Source organism: Quercus robur, chromosome 6 (genome assembly GCF_932294415.1).
Source record: "Quercus robur chromosome 6, dhQueRobu3.1, whole genome shotgun sequence".
Lineage (NCBI taxonomy): Eukaryota > Viridiplantae > Streptophyta > Magnoliopsida > Fagales > Fagaceae > Quercus > Quercus robur.
The window spans coordinates 9,376,545-9,396,813 of NC_065539.1; the positions used below are offsets into that span (position 1 = coordinate 9,376,545).

General features: G+C 35.9%; 4 protein-coding genes across 5 annotated transcripts; 1 reads left to right on the forward strand and 3 right to left on the reverse strand.

Moving 5' to 3' along the window:
• Positions 1-2,508: 2,508 nt before the first annotated feature.
• LOC126732643 (protein root UVB sensitive 4-like) lies at positions 2,509-8,261 on the reverse strand. 2 transcript variants are annotated; one of them, XM_050435609.1, is made up of 10 exons: positions 7,575-8,259; positions 6,877-7,023; positions 6,467-6,613; positions 5,329-5,391; positions 5,167-5,243; positions 4,546-4,651; positions 3,723-3,825; positions 3,454-3,605; positions 3,230-3,295; positions 2,509-2,992 (listed from the first exon to the last, which is right to left on the reverse strand). In XM_050435609.1, exons 1-10 carry the CDS (start codon positions 8,088-8,090, stop codon positions 2,753-2,755), a joined length of 1,617 nt encoding a protein of 538 aa, XP_050291566.1. In that variant the 5' UTR covers positions 8,091-8,259; the 3' UTR covers positions 2,509-2,752. The 2 variants fall into 2 exon arrangements, with proteins under 2 accessions (XP_050291566.1, XP_050291567.1); XM_050435610.1 differs by lacking the exon at positions 5,329-5,391 and having other exon boundaries at positions 7,575-8,261.
• Positions 8,262-8,905: 644 nt separating this feature from the next.
• On the reverse strand, positions 8,906-9,378 carry LOC126689825 (uncharacterized). The gene is made up of 2 exons (XM_050385002.1): positions 9,214-9,378; positions 8,906-9,169 (listed from the first exon to the last, which is right to left on the reverse strand). The coding sequence occupies exons 1-2, from the start codon at positions 9,376-9,378 to the stop codon at positions 8,906-8,908; spliced, it is 429 nt and encodes a 142-aa protein (XP_050240959.1).
• A 950-nt stretch (positions 9,379-10,328) lies between these two features.
• Positions 10,329-12,756, reverse strand: LOC126732644 (demethylepipodophyllotoxin synthase-like). The gene is made up of 2 exons (XM_050435611.1): positions 11,684-12,756; positions 10,329-11,063 (listed from the first exon to the last, which is right to left on the reverse strand). The coding sequence occupies exons 1-2, from the start codon at positions 12,359-12,361 to the stop codon at positions 10,437-10,439; spliced, it is 1,305 nt and encodes a 434-aa protein (XP_050291568.1). The 5' UTR covers positions 12,362-12,756; the 3' UTR covers positions 10,329-10,436.
• Positions 12,757-19,154: 6,398 nt separating this feature from the next.
• On the forward strand, positions 19,155-20,019 carry LOC126732645 (uncharacterized). The gene is made up of 2 exons (XM_050435612.1): positions 19,155-19,624; positions 19,705-20,019. Exons 1-2 carry the CDS (start codon positions 19,157-19,159, stop codon positions 20,017-20,019), a joined length of 783 nt encoding a protein of 260 aa, XP_050291569.1. The 5' UTR covers positions 19,155-19,156.
• Positions 20,020-20,269: the final 250 nt, after the last annotated feature.

Genomic DNA, 20,269 nt, shown 5'->3' on the forward strand with positions numbered 1-20,269 from the left:
TCACCTGCATTGATCAAGAGCACAACTAAAAATATAGCAGAAATTGAGAAGTTCCTCATGATTTAATTCTTTTGATCCTAGAGAAGAGAGAAAAAATATATGTATATATTTATATATATTTTTTGAGAAGCGTTAGAGAAGCAAATAAGGTGGCGGGAGATTATGCCTTGATAATTTTTAATTATTTATAAGTGTTAGGGTATATTAATTTATTTTATTTCTTCAACTAAATATCATATTAGATACAGTTTTCATTGCTTTACACGCTACAAAATTAATATCAAATTATTGTTCTTAATGTCGTGATACTTAATTGTTGGTTATACAAATTTATTTATTGTCATGCTAGATACATACATTTATTTCAGTACACATTATAACTCCTAAGTGCTTTTTTTTTTTTTTTTTTTTAATAATTTATTAGTAAATATTTTCAATAATAAATATGTAAAACACTACAAATTTAATATCAGATTAATCAGTAGCCCGTGCAATATACTGGCAAGTTTAACATTTTATAATTTTCTCTTGCTTATATTTTTTTGTTTAAATATGAAATTTAATAATTATGAGAATTATTAATATATATTTATTATAATTATTATTGTATAACGAATTATATTATAGCATTATACATTTATTATGAATTTCATTGTATATAAAATCATATATTTTACTATTAAATACAATATAATTATTAGTAAATATTTTTGCCAATAAATATGTAAAGGCACATTTATCAATTGCACGGGTATATGGTGCATGGTAATTTGTAAAATTTTAAACTCAATTTAATTAATTGTGGTATATCTTTGTATTAGAACTTCTTTACATTTCCCTTGTGCATGTATACTATATATGTGTGTTTGTTTCTCAAAAAAATAAAAATAAAAAAAATGAATGAGAGTATATTCTTGGCTGAATATTTGTTAATTTTGCTTAAAAGTATGAACGGTGGAAGTTCCACATCGTTATATTCTAGGAGTAGTTAATAATTTCCATCTTAGAATAATTATTTTGTACTCGCAAATTATAGAGACGTAATTTTTCCTCATCTTATATGAATGATGGGTCTTATTAATTTAATTTGTGTCAAAACCTACCATTCATATGAGATTATGAGAGGAGGGAATGCCATGTCACTATATGTTAAGAATATTAAATTATTACTAAAATGTGATTATGTTTTAGTAATTAATTCTCCCATCATTCCTTTTACAGGAATTGTTTAAAACTTTAATTTGAGAACGATGTTGTTTTGTGCTTCTTTGTAGTGTCTAAAATGGTGTCGTTTTGATTACTACATTTGTGGGTTTTTTTTTTACACAATCATAACCAAAATGATGTCATTTTGTACTTCTTTATGAGTAGCAAGAAACAAGTATTTTCAACTCATCATTTCTTCAATTTAATATTTTTGGGTTCAAATCTTCTAACCAACATTTTGGAACTACCTTCAATGGATTCTTCTATGTGATTAAAGAGAGTACACATATCCAAGAGACTCACGGGCCCAAAGAACCAAAGACATTTATTTCATATATATATATATATATATATATATAAAGAGAGAGAGAGAATTTCATCAAACTTGTTTATTGTAAAATAAAATATTGTCAATTTGTCATTTACTATCAATTTTCTTCTAAAATGTATACGGACATAAGAATATTAGTCATGGTCTTTAATTTGTTCTCTTTTTTTTCTTTTTTTCTTTTTCAATAAAAAAATTGTAGTTCTCCCCCAAAAACTTAATGACAATAAACTTATTAGGAATACATAGTGTAAAGATCCAAGTGTCCCACATCGTTTAAGTTCAAGCTTAATCATGTATATTTAATCTTTTGGGCATCCTCTCCTTACAAACCAATTTTAAAGGGTGAGTTCTACTTCTATCCATGAGTTTGTATCACAAAAGGAGATCCTCTGATCATAGAGGGTGTGTAAAACAGAAAGAAACCAATTTGAATTCGTGATTTATAGACCACCAGGGGGTATGAACTTATTTTTTTAGCTACAAGTCATATTAAAACTCAGATGTTATGATTTTATGTAACAGTTATAATACGACTATCAAGATACTTGTTTGTTTGTTGCACAATTTTTCTTTAAAATAAGTGGTGGAATTGTTTCAAGGTTGTAAATTGTGACCAATTGCCTTCAATAATAAATGATAACATTTTCACAGCTATTCTTCTCCAATGATAAGAATAAGATGATGCTGTCCAAAAATGTAATGCATACGGGCCAACCCTGCATTATAACTTATGCATTGCATTCTTGGACAGCATCATCTTATTATTATCATTGGAGGAGAATAGCTGTGACAATGTAATCATTTATTATTGAAGGAGAATAGCTGCTTGACTTTGTGAACGCATTGCAACAATGAAAAGTGTCGTATGACTTTGTATCTGTGACGAAAAAAAATGCTTCAAAGCGAGTGGTAGATGGGTACATCAAGTGGTATGCAAAAAACAAATTACAAAAAAAAAAAAAAAAAATCCCTAGACTTCGTTCAACGTATATTTTATCTAAGAAACTAATGGTTAGCAAATACAAGAGTCAAAATTTCCTTATTATTTGCTCGTTTACAAATGACTACAACAGATGATAGCTGCTTATATAAACAGAATGTTACAGATGGCTTAGACACAAATTGTCAGCTTTAAGTTAAGATTCATTCATCCCCAAAACTCTCCAATGGTATAAAGGAGTAGCCACTAATCTTGAAGAAAGAAATATAAAACCTTTAATCATCTACAAAACTGTATCGAGCCTGCTCCTCTGTGCTTAACAAAATGTTCTTAGCAGCCCAACCGAGTCCCAACATTTGTTCACACAACAGAGACAAATCCCTTTGGGCACATCTCTTGCTATCCTCAATCACCTTATACCATTCATTGAGAACAGAATCCAATGCATCACCAACTCTGAGAATGCTCTCCCACCAACTCCTCCTCACAAGGAGGGCCTTACGGATATAGCATGCCTAAGCAAGTACATGATAGGGAAATTAGCCACAGACAAGGTTTCCATTTATCTACCAATAGCAAACAAATTGATGAAATGGTAATGGTGTGTGTTTTACACTATCAAATACCAAAGCCCTTAACAAGGAGAAGGTATCTCCTGCACCCATGTCACATAGGGTGCATGAGACGGGCGCATATGAAAATTTTATGTTAACAAAGGGTTTTCAAAAAAAAAAAAAAAAAAAAACGGTTACCTGCAACAAACCCATGATAATATCTGCAGTACTGGCCCCTTCCCGTAGACAGAGAAGTATACCTTGCTAGAATTTCATAAATGAAAAAAAAAAAAAAAAAAAAAAAAAAAAAAAAAAAAAAAAAAAAAAAAAAAAATTGAAATTGTGAGAAGGTCATCTCTCTAGGTAAGATTCCATGGTTAACTATGTGACAGCCCAGGTCATAAGTTCCCTAAAATATTCACCTGCTTAGTTCTTTTCACTCCTTTATGGAAGATCTCCATGCATATAAAGTAATAATCCTCACCACTAGAATATTGCATTGCCATCATTGACAACTTGGGTATCTGATCCTTCGGATTTAAGCACCCTATTCTGATAGGCCAGTTTTTTTTGCCTGATTCAAACCTCAATAATCAGGTATAAGCTTCGCTAATGAAGTGCACTAAATTATATAGCAGCATATATCAAAGTATTATACACAGCTATGTGAAACACGGTGGCGAGACCTCACCTTTACTCCACAAAAAATCAACTCCTTCCTCTTTACTCACTTCTGCAGGTGAAGGCACATATCCTGACTCGATCCAAATATTTAGTATGATCTCAAGTCTATCCTGAACATAAAAGCAAGGCAAAAGTCAGATCTTGAGCTTCATACTTCTATGAAGAAAAAAGGTATTAATGGTGCACGTGTAATTTTGTGAAAGCAAAATTGACCATGGAAGGATCATAAGCTTCTCTGTGTTCTTTTTCCTACTACTTGAGCCTATGTTTCTGAGTGCATATTATGATCTTTTAACAAGAACCAAAGCATATGGTTGCCTGGTTGGTTAAATGCTATTAATGAGAACTGCAATTCACTATTCTTAACTTTGGGGCCTGGTCCCCGGAGACTTCTAGGTTCATCATGCTATTGGCCTATTGCTCTAGGTTTTTACTGTGGGCCCTTGTAAGCAAAATCTAATTGAACCCAGGAGTAGTGACTGAAGAAACCTTTCAACCCAAAATCAAGGATGTAGCAAATGCAGTTGAACTATGCAAAAAGGAAAAGCCAATGAAAAAGCAAAGCCATTTGAATTTTAAATGTCTTTATTTAATGCAGATAAAATTTTTAAAAAATATATACTAATAAGATTCTAGTTGTCTAAGACTGGCCCACTGAGCAAAAATTGGGATAAATAATGGGTTTGGGTCATGCATATAGCACAAATGAAGGATAGAGTCCTGTGTTCCTCCAAAGTTACAAAAAAGCCCAAAACCATTAATGTAAGCAACCAGTCAGTTCAAGCCCTAAACAGACCCTAAACTTATAAAACTCAGTTACACTAACCCACCTTTGTTAGTGTCTGCAAATGGACGTGCTTAAGCCCCTGATGTATTCCGAAAAGGTCAACCGCTGAGAAAATGGGGTATATGACGAAAGGTAAACTTGCTTGCAAGCTTCAATGATAATGAAAAGTTAGGAAACCATGGGAGCACAACTTTTTATAATGAATACAGAATACATGTAATGCACAGGTCCAAATAACAGGTAACTTTGTTTCTCCTAAAAAGCAAAAACAGGTAATTTTTTAAATTAACTTTACTCAAATTTAAGATAGCCATTTTTACTAATAAGATTTTATATTCAAAGTATGGGTGAGAACCTTTGGTGACAAACTAATGGAAGTAGATATAATCTTATCTGTACCTACCGATAACATACCAATGGGGCAGGAGGTTATAATATATTTTAGCAGAAGTAATAGCAGATAGTTAAACCTGTCTGTTGATTTCAATATTATTTGAATTTTTGGGCTAGAGATTCTAATATCAGTATATTGAGAATAAGATTTTCAATTTAATCAATAAAGTCAGTTCACAATAACAAACGGGAAGAAAGGTCGTGCAACTTTTATTTAGTAAACTAACCATATTAGATAATCAGAATGGGATTATGGGAGTGGAGGAAAAACCTTTGATTGTTCTTCAACAAAATATTCAGAACTGCGGCAAGCAAAAGGCCGAGGTTATCAAAGCAAACTGTTTGAATCTGAATCCCATTCCAAAAGTTATGATATAATTCCATATTATCAAAGAATGTACAGAACAACATGGTAGGAAAATTTATAATAGACCTGTGCCTTTGCAGAAACTTCACCAAGGTTATCTGCTATAGCAAAGCTTTGGCGAATAGCTGTCTGCTTAAACAGAGTCACAACATTAAAACTACACATAATATGGTGAAATATCCAGTAACAGAAAAAGTTCTTTTCAAGGCACAGTCCTATCTGAATCAGTTGTGAAGTGGGTAAATAAGGTAGGTTGAATCAAACCAACAGCTGAAGAATAAAATTAAAAAGAAATAAAGCATTATAGATAACTATTAGTTTTACAAAACTTATCAGAAAAGACCCATCCAAAGTTTGTCTTAAATCAAGTGGTGAATATGCCATACTGTTCAGGTTTACATGCGATTTAAGATGTGGCACAGTAAAACTTGAAAACATCTTTGACAGTGAAGATGGCAGTAATCAGTGATGATAACTTTATAGAAAATCAATATTTAGGTTCCTAAAGATTTAACCAGTATTTTTCAACTTCTACAGTTGAAAACAAATGGTCAATACTGGAATAACCTTATTAGAACAATAAAATGCTTCAGAACTTTTTTTAATAGGTATAAAATGCTTTTGAACTTATACATGTTAAATGTATTAGGTAATTAAGATCTCTAAACATGGCCTGAAAATTGAGTTATCTTCATAGCTAAATTTTGGTCCACTTCTTTAATATCAATATTGTTTTCAAGGCAATAATATTCTTTGCCCTTCCTTTATCCTTGTTACATCAATTTTTTCCCTTTTCCCACTTGTGAGTCCTGACACTCATTTGCTTCATGTTTATATAAGAGATCAGGGCATCTAATGGTGCAATATTTTCCTTAAATATAGCATGGAATTTTTAGAAGTATCCATAAATTTTTTATGGTGACATATGTGACATGTCATCAAGCTTATAGCATTTAGACTATTCTGACTCCGTACTAGTGCCAAAGGGACAAAAAACAGTAGCAAATACAGAGAAATATCAATGGACATCAAACAAGGCATTAAACCAAGAAAATTTTCGTAAAGAAAACGGGTTTAGATAAAAGTTTTGTGACAGTGTAACATCAACAGCATTCCATCAAGTAACACTGATAGAAATTATCAGAAAATAATTCAAATATATGAAATTTCTTATTAAAGAAAAGAGCTCAAGCTGAATACTTACATTAGTCGCTAAGTAGGATGCAAGGCTTATTTGTTTGGCAATGTTAGCAATAGATGCAAGAAGCAAGAAGTATTGAGGAAACACAGGAGTCAGCAACTCCACTCCAATGCTCAAACTGAACATGACAGACGTTGAGAACCTAACTCTCTTCAAACAGGATACAAAAAATTATTGATTTTTCAAAGCTCTAGATTTCAAGTTCTAAAGTACATAATCAGTGATTTCTCATCTTGCAGTTCAAAAATAACCAGTCACAGCACTCCACATTACTGTACTTTCAGACTTTTGGTTTGTTCCAACGCCAAAATACAGTGCTGTTAACCGCAAGAATTGCCAATAAAGAGACTTAAATATATAAAACTAATTAAATAAAACGTGTTAATTGAACTCTAATGGAATGGAAGTCATACCTTCAAATTGGTATCAAACACAGATGCTAGGCCAGCAGTATAGATGCACCTACTTAGCCGTCCAAGTCCATCCTTCAAGACCCAGTTAAGGGCAGCCGCAGATGGTAGTGAACGAGAATACCCAATTCCTATAGCCCGTAACATTGCCTGATATCAGTACATTCCCAAAACAGTTAAAAATTATACTTACCAAGTCTTCATCTTAAGATTAACCCCTTTTGGGGGCTTTCCTCCTTAATAGAATATAAATGTTAGGGAGACGGCACCGAGCAGTGTCTCATTAGATCATTATATTACATTCTACAGTGAGTATTCTCAAACTCACCAAACCTATTAAACACAGCACGTGAATTGTCACAACCACAACTCTTCACTTGTTGCCTTTATCATTTAATTCAAAAGAATTATTACTCAACGTATATCATCAAATATCCACCCAAGCTTTTAAATCTCAGCTCAAAAGCATAACTAAAGAAGTTCTAACAACTCTAAATGTAAACATATTCTAACATCACTGTAATACCATAATCACTAAAACGCCATACAAATCAATCACATTTGAACTCAGCACACTCTGCATACACAGTTACCCCAAAAGACAACAATTTATCCACACAATTACCTTTAAATTTCAACGAAACTATTCAAAGCCAATTCTTTTTTTTTTTAAAAAAGAAAGTAGTGCAAAATTTTATTACCTGAGTGGCAAGAACCTGGAGCGCCGAGCTGAAAATCCGGTGCAAAAGCTTCCATTTTACATAGTCCATGTAATTCCCACTAACTTGTTTTGGAATAAAGAAATCCCTGACAGCCGAACCACAAAGTCTGAACATTTTTCGAAACCCATCATCAAAATTGAACGAAAACGATGACGCACCACCGTCCACACAAACCAATTGCAACCGACTCCCATCCCAGAAGTACCTACAAACTTTGTCAGACCTTCGAATCACCACCGGGAGGCGACCCGGCGAGGCGGGTTCGGGTCTGGGTCTGGGTCCGGGTCCGGGTCCGGGTACAGGTAGTACTTGGTCGATGCCTTCCTCGGATTCGTAGCCGAGAGGGATGCTCAGGGAATTGGTGATAGTTAGGGTTTTGAAGCGGTTTTGGGGTTTATGTGGAATTGATTTCCTGGCTGTGAAATTGGGTTCCGGAGATTTCCATGGAAGTTGGAAATGGTGGGAATTGGGGGCAGTGTAGAAAGTGGATTGCATGAGAGAAAATCGAGAGCGTGAAATTAACAAAGGGCTTGGAATTTGGGGGAATAATCTTCCCGCCAAAATTCGGTGTTTTTCTTCGAATGATCAGGGTTTAGGGTTTAGAGGTTATCTTATCGTGTATTTATGGTATACCTAAAAAAAAAAAATTTGAAAAATTCTTTTTAAGTATTTCTGGTATACAAAGAATTAATGAATTAATGCTTACCTCTCTCACATTTTTTACTATAAATTTAATGAAGGAATTCTATTATGAAGAGAAATGATTACTAAAAAGGTCTTACCAGAAAGTTAATTCCCATAAATAAATAATAAAAAAAAGGTTAAATTAAGTGGCTGGCAGCTTCTATAAATTACTTTTATAATTATATTCTTAAATAATCTTTTTGGCTGTCCTATTCTCGTATTTGGATTTCAAAGCATTCATTTCAACCTTGTTGGTTCCAAACTTCAAGTTGTAATTTTTTTTAAGAGCCCTTTTCTATTCTTGTGTGTATGTTTGTTTCTTAAAAAAAAAGAAAAAAGAATAGGTCTTTGTAATTTTTGTTTCTAAAATAAAAAGAATGTTGTATATAAAATAACTTGTCCTACACTCTTTTAAAAGTTATCATGAATTTTGAGTAAAGTTTTTGGTGTGCTTTTGTGTTAATTTTTTTTTCTCTCCTTGTTAATTTGTGTGTGTCATTAAAAAAAAAAAAAAAAAAAAAAAAGTTGAATAAGTGAGTTATATTCGAATCTTCTTTATACCAAAAAGGTAATGGTTTTTTTTTTTTTTTTTTTTTGGTGAAAAGGATAATACATTAACAAAGAAACTAACTGCCTTCCACAACAAAGGCTACATCACGAAAATAAATAGTTCCAGCAGAATCTAAATTAAGAAGAAAAGCTACATCAGCTGGGGGATCCATGAAAATGGTAAAATCCTGTGCTAGAGAAGCTCCCCTGCGTGCCAGCGCATCGGCACACTTGTTTGCCTCTTTGTAGCAGGGTTGAATATGCACCAAAGGAATCTTCTTCATCCCTTCTTTGTAGTCAACTACTAAAATGCCAACACCATTTTTGTTATCCATATCTTTCTTCAAGAGTTCAATGACAAGTTTGCATCAAGTTCAAACACAACCGCTGGAACTTTAAGAGATATACAGAGCTGAATACCATCCCTTAAAGCCCAAAGCTCCATTGCAACACTAGTAGCACAACCAATTGCTCTAGCGTATCCTTTCACCCACTCACCATTTGCATTACGAATCAATACACCTCCTTCAGCCATGCCGGGGTTTCCCATGGATGATCCATCCGAATTCAACTTCATCCAACTAAAAGGGGTGGCATCCAACTAAAAAGGTAATGGTTGATATCTTGACATAATGTTCAAATAACAATTAATATGAAGCTGACACTAGGAATTTCAAATCATACCATATTGGTATATAAATTAAGAGAAATGATATGTCCACAACATTTTTACAATAAATCCTAAGTGGCAGATTGTTATTATTGGGATAGAAAAGTAATCTTAGTATTATATTCAAATTTAAACCAATAACAACTAACCACCTATGATTTGTTGTGAAAATGTTGTAAAAATATTGTGAACATAACATCTCTCATTAATTAATAAAAGTAAAAAAAAAAAAAAAAAAAAAAAGGTAAAAAGAGCATTCATTCCAACTTTATTCAATTTCGTATTAAATTATTTAAACTCCTAAGGCCGACTTTATTTTTCTCAGAAAAAAGAAAAAAGAAAAAAAGCCAACTTTATTTTAATTAGTAGCAGACAAGAAGTTGCCTAGAGCTAGACGAGCAGCAGCAGCAAATGCAGGCATGCAGTTGCAACAAGTGACACCATAACATATTGTTAGCATATGTTTAGTAAAGTTTTATACTTCTATTATTTGTTATGCACATATTCAGACCTTGATAATAGCTTGACTCAAAGATCATTGATATGCCTTGATTGTAGACCTAATCAATGGCCATAACCAACTTTTGTGTGCATATATATCCCCAGATTGTACAGATATGACATTTAAAAAAAAAACCTTTGATCTTGCCTCTCTTCTTTTATTTTTTACACAAATTAAAAAGAAAAAGAAAAAGAAAAAGAAAAGGAAAAAGGTAGGCTCACAAACAACAAGCTGCAAGCTCTTAAAGAGGAATATTTCATTTTCTTGCCAGAAATTTGGTGCATATTTATATTTTCCACGAAGATCGTGGTTATGCCTTAGGAGGATGTAACTTTCAACTGTGGCAAAAGTAAGGGATTTAGCAGACATGAAAAATTATTGGTGAAACACACATACACATGTAGGAACGACTGAATTCAGCTCAAGAAAGCTTGTTTTACTGATACAGTTCAGAATTAAGACGTGGAATAAGGAGAACTTCAAGTGGGGTAGCCTTCAAGTTTGTCAAGCCAGTGCTCTCAGTCATATCCACATCTTCATTTGATGGCGTAGCAATTTCAAAACTATGTAACAAGCTAGCAAGAGTCAAATGCACCACTTGAAGAGCTAGTGAGACCCCAGGGCAAGATCGCCTTCCTGAGCCAAAAGGAATGAGTTCAAAATTCTTACCTCTCACATCTATATCCTTATGGCTAGTCAAAAACCTCTCAGGCTGGAACTTGTGAGGGTTTGGCCACACATGCTCGTCTCTCTGAATTTTCCAAGCATTCACTATTAATCGTGTATTGACTGGAATGTGATACCCAGCTGAGAGTGTGCAATCTTGCATTGCAGCACGAAGACCTATGATTGGAGTAGGAGGGTATAGGCGCAGTGTTTCCTTGACAATGGCCTGGAGATAAACTAAATTTTTTATGTCAGATTCATCAAGGTGTCTATCCTTGCTAACATGGATGTCCAGCTCATCAAAGGCCTTTTGTAGCACATGGCTATTGTTGAGTAGTAAAGACAGTGTCCATGTGAGAGTGACCATGGTGGTGTCACTTCCTGCTAAAATTAGATTCTGCCAAAAGAAGAGATCATCAGTACACAAAGGAGCCCCCTCTGTTGATTTTTTGTCAGTAGGTCATACAATATACATACATGAATGGACAATTTATTTTGGGCAGTGTTTGTTTTACACAGAGTGTATAACACTGTTTTTATAACTTGAAAATATGACTTTAAAGGTCTGTTTGGATACTGCTTATTTGCTGAAAATTGAAAATTTATTATTAAAAACACTGTAACAAAATAAATTTTAAAGGTGTGAATAGTGTCATGAGACCCAGAAATGTATGGATACGCACATTTTTGTGTTTTTGGCTGGGTCGTAAATAGTGCCATGGGACCCAGCCAAAAACAAAAACGCAAACGCAATGCTAAATCATTTGCACGCAAATGCACACTAAATGACGATTTCAATTATATATGTGTGTGCGTAAAACATAGTGCGTAAAGCAAGTTTTTGCTATGGGGCTTTAGAAATGATAATTTTGATGATACAAGAGATAGTGTTTTGAACACTTAAGTAGTTGCAGACTTGCAGTACCAAAGAGCTAGTTTTTATTTTAGGAATCACATTAAAAGACACGACTGAGAAGGTACTAATAAGGTTTTGTTAAAGTCAGATGAAGGACTTACCAGGCAAGTAGCCTTGTTGATTGTGTCAGCGTCAAAACCTGAAATCTTGGCATCTTTCAGGGTGTTCAGCATCACATCCATAAAATCCTGCTCTTCTTTTCTCTTCTCATCTAACAAACTCTTCTGTTTATGCTCCTCTAGCCACCCTCCAATTAAAGCATCCAATTCTTTTGCAGTTTTCTTCATCCTTGACTCGTATCCATTCATATCCAACCACCCAAGATATGGTATTGCATCTGACAACACAAACACCCCAAAGAGAGAAAAAAATTCCCTCATCACTTTTTGATAGCGATGTGCCTCATCTTCATCAAAATCAGCATTAGCTCCAAAGTATCTCTTCCCTCCCACCATTCTTAATGCAATATTATGTGTCAACTCCCCAAACCATTGCTTCATATCCACAATAGCTCCACTTTCTGCACTACCTTTGCTAACCCATAGTTTGTACAATTCTTTGATCACAGTTTTAACCTCTGAAGTTAGTATATGCTTAAGCATATCAAGCCGATGATTTGACAAAAGCTCAATAGTTGCTATCTTCCGCATCTCACGCCAGTATGATCCATAAGGAGCAAAGCCAAACATAGCATAGTCATAGCCCAACAACTTCGAGGCAGCAATACTTGGCCTGGTTGAGAAAACCTTGTCATGGACAGTGAAACACTCTCTGGCCATTTCTCAGCTACTCAAGACCAAAACTCTATGTGAACCTAGCCTTATGGTAAAAACTGGTCCATACTTATCAGCCATGGCACCCAATGTTCTGTGGGTCAGTTGACGGCCACCTAGGAGGTGCATATGGCCAATAATTGGCCAAGAGCCACCCGCTTCAGGAGCAGTGCAGGTCTTTTTCTTATTAGTAGTTGGTCTCTTTAACTGATAAAAAAATATACAGACTAACATGGCAAAGAAGCTAGAGAAGAGTGTTAATAGGAATTGGACAGTGTCCATTAGAGCTCACAGAGGTAATAGCAGGACTGGTTTGGAGTGATTAAGTAAAAGTAGACATACTCTATGACTTGTTTATAATTCTTCTCATGGTTGTTATTTTCCTTGGAAGATAAGAATAGCTGACTTTTGAGACCAGCCTCATATACAAATTCAAATAAGACAGACCGTCCATATATATATTGCACAAACCAATCTACTAAATATTTTTGAAGTTATCTATAAAGCTTAAGTGGGCTTGGCCAGCCTATTGCTTGACTACAACCAATATTTGTAATTGGCTTAGGTTCAACTTGTCATAATCAGCATTACAGAAATTGTCAAAAGGCTACTGAGAGAGACGACAGCCTTTTGTTTTGTAGGGCCACTACTCATGATTGTCAGAAAGTATTGGAGATCCTGTCAAACTATGAGAGGGTGTCGGGGTAAAAATTAAATAGGGAGAAGACGGCTTTGTTTTTCAGCAAATCTACTCCAAGTGAGATGCAAAAGGAAATTATGGATCTACTTGGGGTAAATGAGTTGAAGCAGTATGAAAAATATTTGGACTTACTGGCTTTGGTAGGAAGGAATAAAAGGGCAAGTTTTGACTGATTGAAGCAAAAGGTTTGGAAGAGACTTCAAGGGTGGGAGGGAAAGCTTTTGTCTCAAGCCAGAAGGGAAGTCCTCATTAAATCAGTGATCCAAGCCATACCCACCTTTACAATGAGTTGCTTTAAACTCCCTACCACATTATGTTATGAGATTGAGACCCTCATTCGAAAATTTTGGTGGGGACAAAGGGGTGAGAGGAGGAAAGTACATTGGGTGAAATGGGAGGATTTGTGTCAAGACAAGGGCCAAGGAGGTATGGGTTTCAAAGATTTAACAATGTTCAATGAAGCGATGCTTGCAAAGTTAGCATGGAGATTACTCCATGATGACAACTCCTTATTCTATAGGGTCTTCAAAGCAAGGTTCTTTCCTAGGGAAACTATTCTCGAAGCGAAAGACTCCTCATCTGCTTCATATGCTTGGAAATGCATCCTTAAAGGCCGTGATGTAATCTTTAAAGGTGCACTTTGGAGAATAGGTGATGGGAAAAGGGTGAGGATATGGGGTGATAACTGGCTGCCATCAAAACCATCTGCAAGAATTGTTACACCGGTTTTTTTTGGTCAGGAGAATTCAAATGTGGAGGTCCTAATAAATCCACGAACTAGGTGCTGGAGAAATAATATAATAGACCATGTCTTTAATGTGCAGGAAGCCGAGATGATAAAAAGCATTCCACTCAGCTCAACAACCCAACCGGATACTCTGATTTGGCCTTTCATCCCCTCTGGTATATACTCTGTGAAATCGGGATACCAGTTCTTGTTGGAGAATTCTGTCCAATTTCAGAGAACAAGCCAAGATGCTGAATTCTGGAAAAAAGTGTGGAGTTTGGAGGTGCCGAGCAAAATAAAAAATTTTGTTTGGCGAGCTAGCAAAGACGCCCTGCCTGTTAAGAAGAACTTGCTACGTAGAAAGATTGCACAAGATGGGCAATGTGATATTTGCAAGGCAGGGGATGGGGATTGCTTACATGCTCTCTTTTTTGTTCTGAGGTGCAAGCTATGTGGACCGCAGACCCACAATAGAGGTGGCTTTCGGAGATGCATGGGAGTACCGTAAAAGATATTTTCAAGAGAGCTTTTTCAGAGAGAAGGGAAGCAGAGCTCTTGGCTTTCACGGGTTAGGTAGTTTGGAACCGACGAAACCAGCTACGTTTCAATGAAGCATCTTGTCCTCTGAACCAAATTCTACCTTTGTCTAAGGATAGAAAAACAGAGTTTCAACGCATTCACCCAGTGACAGGGATGCCGCAACACAAAAACCATACCAGATGGAAGCCGCCTGAACAAGGAGTTTATAAAGTGAATTACGACGGGGCTGTATTTAGCCAACAGGGTAAAGCCGGTCTCGGTGTAATCATCAGGAATCACGAAGGAGCTGTTATGGCATTAATGGCGCAACAAATTCCACTCCCTACAACAGTGGCTCAAGTAGAAGCCCTTGCAGTACGGAGAGCTACTGAATTTGCGTTGGAAATTGGTATCACTACGGCAATACTGGAGGGCGACTCAGAAACCATTGTCAAGGAGCTTATGGAACCAAATCCTTCTCTGGCACTACATGGCCATTTGATTCAGGATGTTAAAAGTTTACAAAACTCTTTTAATTCCCTTAATTTTACTCATGTACGTCATCAAGGGAATAATGTTGCACATGCACGGGTAAGATGGGCTATTAAGAAGCCTAATTTAACTGTCTGGATGGAAGATGTACCATCAGATAATTCGCCAATTTGTAATCGCTGATTCAGCCATGATTTGATTTTTAATAAATGAAAGCTTCTTTCTCAAAAAAAAAAAAAAAAGCATTACAGAAATTGCAGAGGCTTTTTCCAAGGGTGTTTTTAGCTTCTAAAAAGTGAATTATACGTATCTAGTTTGGTAACAAAATAAATTTTAACTATGAGCAATTTCTATTATACATTGCTTGTTACACACAAAGTTGTTTGTAAATATTTTTTAAATTGAAATTGTGAATTCAAAAAAATATGGGTGGTGTATATTTCATACATTGAAATATAGTTTCAATTTTGCTTGAAACTCAAATTAGAATTCTAAATTAAAGTTTCAATTTTGCACCATGTGTCATAAATTATTTATTTTTAAAGAGTTTTATTTCTTAATTTTAGAATCAAATGTGAGACTACATCATAAATATTCATTCAAGTGAGTTATTAAGTACAAAAATCAAAGAGTCTAGAATAAATGAACCATAAAAAGTAAAAATAAAAAAGGGATAATTACACATTACCCACCTGTAGTTTACCTCTAATTCTAAGTGCCCACCCGTGGTTTGAATTTTGACACTTTGCCCACCTGTGATTATCTCCGTCTATGTGCCGTGTGCCCACCTCTCCCTCACTGTTACTCTAACATAGGAAATAGATCAAAGGTCACTCCCATCCAGATCAAAACAGTCTCTTTTCCAAAAACTATTCAGTCACTCTCATCCCGCTTACTCACCAAAAATCACTCAGTGTCACTCCCAAAAATCACTCAAAATCACTCACTCACTCCCCCTTCACCGTTAACGTAAGAAATAGTTGAAAAGTCACTCCCATTCGGTCACTCTTGTTCACCAAAAATCACTGAGTGTCACTCCCAAGAATCACTCAAAATCACTCACTCACTCCCATCGTTCATGCAAACCGAACCGACGAAGATGGCTTCTCCGTTCAGCTGTGGCAGGAAGACTCACTCCTGGGTATCGCGCTTCGCTTCACTTGACTGGGATTTGAAAGCTTGAGGTCGTGCATGCAAACCGATTTGAGGAAGATCAAGATTATTGCCTCTGTCCTGTTCAGCCGTTGCAGGTAGATTAGGATTTTGCATTTTAATCTTTGAAATCTAGGGTTCTAAATTGGGTCTTAAAATGCCGGTGGATTTTAAAATGCCGGTAGTGGGTTTTAAAATGCCGGTGCCGGTGGTGGGTTTTAAAAACCCTTTTTTTTTTTTACAGAGTCAGAGAAATTTCCAGCTGAAACCCAATTTTGTTTTTACAGTTGCTCCTCATTTTTTTATGTTGTAGGCTTTGATGATTGTTCTGTTTAGTATTACCCGCCTCTCCCTCACCCGATCATGCTCATGATTGTTCTGTTGTAGGCTTTCTCTCTGCCGTGATTTGTATTGTTTAATTGTTTTTGTGGAATGTTACCAAATTGAAATCAGTTTGATCATTGGTTACTGCTTCTGTCAATTTGAAATCAGTTTGATTTACTGCTTCTGTTACCAAATTGATCATTGGTTCTGATTTTTAGATTAATTAGAATGTTACTGGTTGAGTCTGTTGTGGACAGCATGTTATAGTTAGTGTCTAATGGACCAGTGAACTAATCATGAATTTGACCAGTGAACTAATGGACCAGTGAACTAAAAACCCTCCATTCCCTTTAAAAGTTGAATAATGCTCATGATTTTATTGAAATAATTATTCAGTCAATTATGATATAAGCTGGATGGTTATATATGCATTTTTAAAATAAGTCCAACTGCATTCTGAGTTCTCTTGTTTGCTCAATTCTGTTTTGAAATAAGTTTGTGATAATAATCAACCAGTTAACTAATGGTGCTGCTCTTATTACTACTCTTATCCATATAGGTATTGAGTCTTTATTAACAATAGAACTAGATGCCTCATTTTTATATGTATGCTTTAAGGCTTTGATCATCTTTCATTTATAAGTTTTATCATCTTCATTTATTCTGTTGTGTTTTACATGCAGATGGCTGACTTAGTATTCAATTTTGAGATTCATCATGGTGGGCAGTTTGTGTGGAACCCAGATTTGGTATATTTAGGAGGTAGTACTTCTTTTGTTGATAATGTTGACCCAGATAGACTTAGTTATTTTGAAATACAAGATATTTGTTGTGATGTGGGGGCACTTAGTACAAGTAGATATCATTATCTTATTCCTGGAGGTAAATGAAGATGATGAAGATGATGATGTTGTTTATATGTGTGAGATCCATGCTGCATGGCCTACAGATAAGATAACACTATATGTTGAGGGTGGTGAGGAACCACTTTCTGTTGAACAACCATTTGGTAATGAGGAAGTAGCAAATGATGATGATGATGTGCATGAGGTGGGTGAGAGTGATGATGATGTGCATGAGGTGCATGAGGGAGGTAATGTGGATGCTGAAGGAGGTGATATTAATTGGTTAGAGGAAGGGTTTGTGGGGCCAGATTTTGATGATGATGTTTTTGGAAATGTAGATGATGGGCCATCTACACGTGCAGCCCCACATAGGCCCTCTGAAGGAGATGATGGGCCATCTACCCATGAGGATGTACATGTGTATGCAGCCCCACATAGGAATACTGCAGCTGACAATGACCCACCTCTTGAAGAGGGTGAATGGATTGACCCACCTCTTGAAGATGACATGGAAAGTCTAGTAGGGTCTGATGATGATCAGCCAGCACTAGCTGCAAAAGAACCTGAGTTTAATGTCCAAACTGACATGAGAAAGCCAGAGTTAAGGAAAGGAATGAAGTTTCCAAACTCTAAAGTATTTAGGGAGGCATTGAGGGAATATGCGATAAAGAAGCCAGTAAATATCAAGTTCAAGCTGAATGAGAAGAAGAAGATATTAGTTTATTGTATCAATGAATGTGGATGGAGGTGTTATGCATCTCAACTACCTGAAGAGTTGACATTCCAAATAAAAACATTCAATCCGGAGTGCATTTGCCCTAGATCCTTCAAACACAGCCAAGTGACTTCAACTTATGTTGCAAAGAAGTTTATGCAGGAGTTTGACAAAAACCCCAATTGGAAAGTGGCTGGTGTTCAACATCATGTGAAGCAAGCACTTGAAGTTGACATAAGTTACAGTCAAGTGTATAGGGCAAAAAGGAAAGCTACTGACTTGGTAACTGGGCATGAACAGCTGCAATATGGGAAACTTAGGGATTATGCAGAGATGATAAGATTGACTGATAAAGGAAGTAGAGCTATTTTGCAAACTGAAATGGAAGATGAAAATGCACAGCCGAAATTTAAGAGAATGTATATTAGGTATAATGCACAAAAACTTGGGTTTTTGGGAGGTTGTACACCAATTATTGGTTTAGATGGGTGCCACTTGAAAGGCAGATTTGGGGGGCAAATACTTTCTGCCATAGCTAGAGATGCAAATGACAATATTTTCCCTGTTGCATTTGCTGTTGTTGAGCAAGAAAACAAAGATTCATGGGTATGGTTCCTACAACAGTTTTTAGATGACATTGGGGATCCAGAGCAACTTAATCTGGTCTTCATCAGTGATAAACAAAAGGTATGACCTACAATTGTATTAACATATTTAGTAGACATTTTTAAAGTTCAATAATAATTGAGATGCTGTTTTGTAACAAAGATGCTGTTTTGTAACAATTGTACTAACATATTTACTTGTTCTGTTTTGTAACTTGTATAAGGGCCTTATACCTGCAATTGAGATGCTGTTCCCAACTTGTGAGCATAGATATTGTGTGAAGCATATCTATAATAATTTCAAAGTGGATCATAAGGGTTTGGAGTTGAAGGATGCACTGTGGAGATGTGCTGGAGCCACAACAGTCAGGGAGTTTGAGAGAAGAATACAGGAAATGAAAGATTTGGATGTCAAGGCATGGGAGTATCTTGCTGACATCAACCCTGCACAATGGTCTAAGTCTCACTTTAGTAATAGAGTTTTGTGTGATTGTTTAGCTAATAACTTGAGTGAGTCTTTTAATGCCATGATTTTAGAAGCTAGGGATAAGCCAATTTTAGCAATGTTGGAGTGGATTAGAGTTAGGCTCATGACCAAACAATACAAAAAGATGAGAGGTATAGCAAAATACACTGGAAAAGTTTGTCCTAATATTCAAGACAAATTAGAGAAGTTAAAACATGAATCTATACCTTTCAGTGCTACTCTAGCAAGCAGCTTCATGTATGAGGTTGATAATGGTCGTGAGAGACATGTGGTTGACTTGGCTAAGAAAGCATGCAGCTGTAGGATTTGGGATTTGACAGGACTTCCTTGCAAACATGGGATCTCTGCTATTGTTAAGAACCTGGAGAAAGTGGAGGACTATGTGCATCCTTGTTACTTAAAAGAGACATTTGCTGAAACATACAAAGAGATAATACAGCCAATGCTTGGCCAGTCTGAGTGGGTTAAGACTAACCAACCTGCTCCTGTTGCTCCTCATGTGTATAAACCACCTGGCAGACCACCAAAGCAAAGAAAAAGAGATCCTGAAGAGCCAAGGAACCCTTATAGAGTTTCTAGGATGAACAAGACAATCAAGTGTGGGAAGTGCAAGAAAGAAGGACATAATGCAAGAGGGTGCAAGGCAGGCATCACTGGTGAAACTCCATGGCAGAGAAGAGATAGACTTGCTAAATCAACAGCTGTAAGTATTTCCATGCTTTGAACTATATTCATTTCCTCAAGTATTTCGTGTGTATGTAACTTGTACTACCCTCTTTGTAGGCACAAGGCAGTAAATCTACAAAAACAAAGCAGACTGCAACACCTCAAACTGCATCTCAGCCACCAAGTACTAGATCTCAGAGTGCATACAGAGCTTTTGGTCAAACTGCATCTCAACCTGCACCAAACAATAGATCTGAGGCTGCAACTCAACCTGCAACTAGATCTAAGGCTAACTGGTTCTCTTCATCCTCACAACCAAGCTTCCATACCCCTAGAGAGACATGGGATTCTTTACCATCTCAGGCACCTCTGGCTTGTTCTATTTTGTTTATTTTTTTCCTCTTACTTACTATTGTTGGATCATCTTGCTAACTGTTGAATTTTGGTTATGCAGCTAAGTGCATCTGCTAGGGGGTTTAAAGGCAGAAAGTTTCAACCAGTTGGTGGAAAGGGCAAGAATGCAGCTAGCAAGGGCACCTAAAGTAGTAAATGACAACTTGGAAGATGTTAAAGTTTCAACAACTTTTTTGTTATAGTTCACTTGTTTAATGTATATGTCAAGTGTCAAAAACAATATTGGCAATTTCGGTTGGAAATGTGTATGTCTGAGCACTAGTGGACT